A 5,546-nucleotide genomic window follows, 5' to 3' on the forward strand; every position below is an offset into this window, starting at 1 on the left:
TACCGTGCGGAACGGGGAAATGTTCGGTTGGAATGGAAGCTCTCTGCACCAGGAACAATTTGGTAGCAAGAACTCAAAGATTGAACGGTTCAATCTTCTGAAACTGTAGAGAGAAGGCAGAGGAAAATTTGGGTTAGGGTTCTGGAGTTTCTAGAGAGAGAAGGGAAATGGGAATAATGAAGTTTCTGACTTCTGGCTAAGTCCCCTAAAGACCCTAGTGCCTTGGTCTGATGGGCCTAGCTGCCCTTTCAGAGGCCCAATGGCCTTATAAGTTATGGGGTCCTTACAAAAATTAATCAAAATTAATTTGATTGATGATTTAAAACAAAATTTTTATTATTGACAGTTATGATGTTAAATTAAGAATATAAAATATAATACATAGGCTAACGAAGATGACCTAAAGAAAATCACTATGAAACTAGAGGTTTAGTTTGTGGTAAATTTTTGCACTTTGCGAGAGAGTAACACAGGGGTTACAAGGGAACCATTGATAGCTAATTGAAGCTTCACACTTACTCTTAGTAGGAGACAACTTTTAAATTTTTTTTTTCATGGAAAATCTGACATGAAAAGTCTTTTAGAAAATAAATTTTTATATGTTGTATGAGATAAAATAATTTATATTAACAAATATTAAATATTTTGATTACAAATGCAAGAAAAATTAATATTTTTAATTTAAAACAAAACTTGACATAAAGAAAAGAGTATAAAAATATTATTTCATTTTTGTTTTTTATTATTAGAGTAAGTTTGCAAGTAAGTTATATATAAGTGGTCCTGACGTAAAATAAAGGTATTTTAAATTGTTGATTAGTGTTGATGATATATATCTGTAGAATATATTTTATATTGGCTATTTATAAGTATTTATACCAATTAGAGAAGTAATATAGATGTTAGAAATGTAAAATATGATATATGTTCTATAACAATTTAAAAACTTGTACTTAACTCATGTTTAAACTAATCATAGTTATTAACAAAAACTAAACTAACAACATCAAAGCATAATATGTATAGATGCTATACAATTCTATTCAGTACTAATTTGTAGTACATAAAAAATATCTTAAACATGAGGGAAAAATTTCTTTAATTGTGTTGGTATCCAACGGTTCCTCGTTCTAAAAAAATTACTATAAAAAATAAATATTAGGTTTTAAATAATATATATGAAAAATCTAATTGTGTTGTTTACATAGGTTTAATTTATATATAATTGATTATAATTTATAGCTATTTATGAAGTTATCAAATCATATTTTTAGAAGTATTTAGTGTATATAGTAGAAGTATTAAACATTGAATAAACAATTGCCACAATAATGTTTTTTTTTTTGTTTTTATATTACAGGAGTAATATTAACAACGAAAGAGACAATTCTAATATCACCATGTATGACTGAGATGAATACAAGAGACTTTTTTTGGTTCAACATGAGAGATAAAATAGAAGGTAAGATAATATTCCAGTATGTAAGACATTGTTGTCAAAGCTTAAATTTGGCAGAATGGTGGCTTTGCAACACTACACATGAACTTGAACCTGGTGCATTATCATTTCTTCCTAAGCTCCTACCAATTGGTCCATTATTAAGAAGCTATGACACTAAAATTGGTATCACAAAAGCTATCGGACAATATTGGGAAGAAGATTTGTCTTGCATGAATTGGCTTGATGAACAACATCATGGTACTGTGTTGTATGTTGCATTTGGTAGTTTCACTCAGTTTGACCAAAACCAATTCAATGAACTTGCCCTTGGATTAGCCCTCACCTATAGACCTTTTCTTTGGGTTATAAGAGAGGATAGTAATATGGAATACCCTCATGAATTCAAAGGGCATAAAGGTAAGATAGTTAGTTGGGCTCCTCAACAAAAGGTTTTAAGCCACCCTGCCATAGCATGTTTTGTCACTCACTGTGGTTGGAATTCTACCATAGAAGGTTTGTCCAATGGGGTACCTTTCTTGTGTTGGCCATATTTTGGAGACCAAATTCAGAACAAAAAATACATTTGTGATGAGTTAAAGGTTGGATTGAGTTTTGACAAAGATGAAAATGGAGTTGTGTCATGCAAAGAGGTAAAACTGAAAGTGGAGCAACTCCTTAGTGATGAGAACATAAAATCAAGGTCTCTTGAGTTGAAGGAGAAAGTCATGAACAACATAGTCAAAGGTGGTGCATCATTGGAGAACCTTAAGAGGATTGTCAAGTGGCTTAAAGAGTAGGAATTATAATCTAAATTTAACTTATGCATATTTTATGTTGGAGAACTCTCCTATAACCTTAACATTATTTTCAAGCGATTGAGATTTCTTATTTACGTGTCTTTTTATTCTATAGCGTCAAAACAACACTATGTTATTATGTGTTTTTTTTTTATTTCCTTTGAGTTTGTATTGTACGATCATTGTTCATGTATATATTATTATGAATTATATATTTAACATATTTTCCTTATATAAGATTCATGAAATTCGTCATGTAGACATTTTTAGGTATAAAACATTTCTTCATCCAAAGTTATTACATCCAATTCTACAAAGCTAAACAATAATGAATTCTACTGTCAACGACTCCAACAAGTCACAAATGACTTACTAACAACCTCTAAAATAACCATTTAAACACATAATCCACAATTCAAATTCTCACTAGTCCAAAACTCCCAAAAACTAGTACTAAACCAAACTAACCTCTACCTATCAACCACCAAACACTCTTACTTTAGATTTCCTCCTTTTCAATGCTTACACAAGTCACAAAACATCTCATAACAGACCCCAAATGCATCAAACCAGTTTACAATCCTTCTCTAAAAATTTCACTACCTAAAACCTCATTTTTCCTTCAAAACACCCTCAAACTTCAATTATAAACTTCACTTTCATTACAACTCATATTTAAACCCCCAATATACACTCAACAAGTCTCAATCTACCTTATCATAGTACCTAGACAATAATTTACTCTCATCAGCCCCTATTTCTCAAACTCACTCTTGCAAACCTCACCTCTTTAGACTTAAAACTCAAATATGTAATCGTTTGTCATTACAACCACTTTGAATTTAGTTTACAATAACAACACAACTTCAACAACCACATTCATGAAATTATAACACATCAAGATCACCCAATTACAACTACACTCAACATCTTACCATCCAAATTAACAATTAAACACACTTATAGAACTCCAATCATAGTAAATTCTTCAAAATCAACAACAATTAATAGAGATATCAAATTATTAATACAACCATAACTAAAGCAAGAATCCTAGCTTCCCTTACCTCTCAAAGAAACTGTCAAACTCTAAGAACGTGTTGTCGATTACTTGAATCGCAAGGAATTTATAGACGAACCTACGAAACACAAAATTGAACATGGACATAGTCCTTAGAACTCTAGATGAACCAAGAAAACAATATCATATTCTTCTAAAACAGATTTGGAAGGAAAAAAGGAGTTGAAACTTACTTGCTCTATTCTTGAAATTGATTTTTTATATTTGTAGACCTTGATACCGTGATCGTCGAGACACCTCTTGATGTCAAACAGATGATCGATTAGTTAGAACACTTAGAGAGATGTGAGAGGAAGCAAAGAGAAAGAGTTCTAAATATATAGAATGTGTTCTAAGTAATGAGTTGAATTTAGAAAATCTTTATATTATGAAATTATTTATAATAAAGTACCCGGTCTCATTACTTTAATGCATCTACCAGCTGTAATACTCTTTTTTTTAGATTCTTATAGTATCAATTGATTTTAATAAGTATAACTACTCAATTAGTTTTATTTTCTAACTCATTTCATAAATGTAATTTTATACTACAATTGTTTAAAATCATTTTATATAGTATGACATAATAATTTAATATTTTTTATTTTCTCTAACATAGATTGAAGTTCAAAAATTGAAAATTATCTTAAATTTCAATTATTAGTAGTTTAATCTTGTTTCTTTATATAATTTCGTGGTATATTATAATTTTTACTATTTTTATTAGTGTATAAAAGAAATTTAATTAAAATGTAAAAAAATAAAGTAAATAGAAATTTAAAACAGTTTTAAACTTGGATAATAATTTTTTTTTAACTTTTAAAAAATATATTTTAATTTTATCAACTTTATTTCATTAACATTTGTAAATTTAATAAAAATTTTGGTTATTGAAAAATTTTATTTGATATTATAATTTAAAATGTATATAATTATAAGTTCTTTTTATTATTTGATATTAGGAAAACCATATATTTTTTTAATATTTTATATTTGATAATATCACATTTTTTATATGATATTTTTATTATTTTAGAAAAATTAATTAATTAATATTGAAATAAAAAATATTATCTCTTATCCTATGAGAATAAAAATAGAATAAATATATTATACTAATTTGACATTAGCATAGGAATGAACATTAAATTTTTCTTTAAATTGAAAATAATAAAACTTGTACCCTCCTCGTAGTTACAATGTATAATAAAGATGTTACGCATTCCTTCCTTTTCTCACTTTTATTAAAATTTTAAAATATGCGGTCTATATTCTCCAATATCATTTTCATTAAATCGTAGAACAAACATTAAATATAGAAATAAATAACATATACTTTTATTTAAATAAATTAATATAAGTATTGGATTTAACTTATTAAAATAACGAAATCTATACTTATATATATATAAAGAACGATTTTTTTTACATTTTTTTTCGAATTTTATTATTTAAGTAATAATTTTCAATAAATTTACTTTATAGTTGTATAAATTTTCATTAAAATAAAATAAAATGAACACTGGTATTAAACCGATTGAAATAGAAGTTTAACTCAGTTTTGCTGTTTTTTTATTCATATATTGATTTTTAAAAATAAATAGTTTTAAATGTGATTTTTTTTTCTGAAAATAATATTTTTTAAAGAAAAATTCTTTAAACAGATCTATTGAAACATTAATTTCCTAAATTGACCTATTTGACTTTTTTGTTTCTTTTTTTTTTATCTAAAATGGGAAGGAAATTAAAATTAAAATTAAGGAAAAATAATTTAAAATGATTAATCAAATATATTGTGTACAAATTTTAATTACTTTGAGAGAATAAGCTAAAATAAAAAAAATTATGGTTTTTTAAATATAATTTGAAAATAAAATTTCTATTGTTAATTTTGTGAAAAATAAAAATATTATAATTGAAAATAATAATATTATAAAATTTTAAAGTTTTTTGTATTTCTTATTAATTTTTCCTACATACCATTATTGTAACATCCCAAAATTATATAACAAGTATATAGATATGGAAAGCAACAACTGTAATACTAGAAAGCAGTAGGAGTGATATGNTGCTAGTATATAGTTATACAGTCATCCAAAATAAAGACAAGTTAAAAGCTTTACATATATAAAGTCTTTCAAAATGGAATAAGATAAAGAAACTGAAAGTAAAACTAAGAGGTGGGAGCTACATCTCCACTGTCCAGAGCTTGCTCCAAAGGCGTGTCATCTACTGGTTCTGCTCACAT

The 5,546-nt window shown here is 26.6% G+C and overlaps 1 protein-coding gene across 2 annotated transcripts in view; it reads left to right on the plus strand.

Annotated features, from left to right (window-relative positions):
* Window positions 1-2,479, plus strand: part of LOC106773302 (UDP-glycosyltransferase 83A1-like) — an 18,402-nt gene extending 15,923 nt beyond the window's left edge. Inside the window, exon 2 of one of the 2 annotated variants that reach the window (XM_022784814.1) lies at window positions 1,361-2,479. In XM_022784814.1, coding sequence (XP_022640535.1) covers window positions 1,361-2,238 — 878 coding nt within the window. In that variant the 3' untranslated portion in view covers window positions 2,239-2,479. The remainder of the gene's footprint in view (window positions 1-1,360) is intronic. The other variant, XM_014660010.2, reaches the window with a different exon arrangement.
* The last annotated feature ends 3,067 nt before the right edge of the window (window positions 2,480-5,546 follow it).

The sequence above is a fragment of the Vigna radiata genome, chromosome 1, assembly GCF_000741045.1.
Source record: "Vigna radiata var. radiata cultivar VC1973A chromosome 1, Vradiata_ver6, whole genome shotgun sequence".
NCBI classification, from domain to species: domain Eukaryota; kingdom Viridiplantae; phylum Streptophyta; class Magnoliopsida; order Fabales; family Fabaceae; genus Vigna; species Vigna radiata.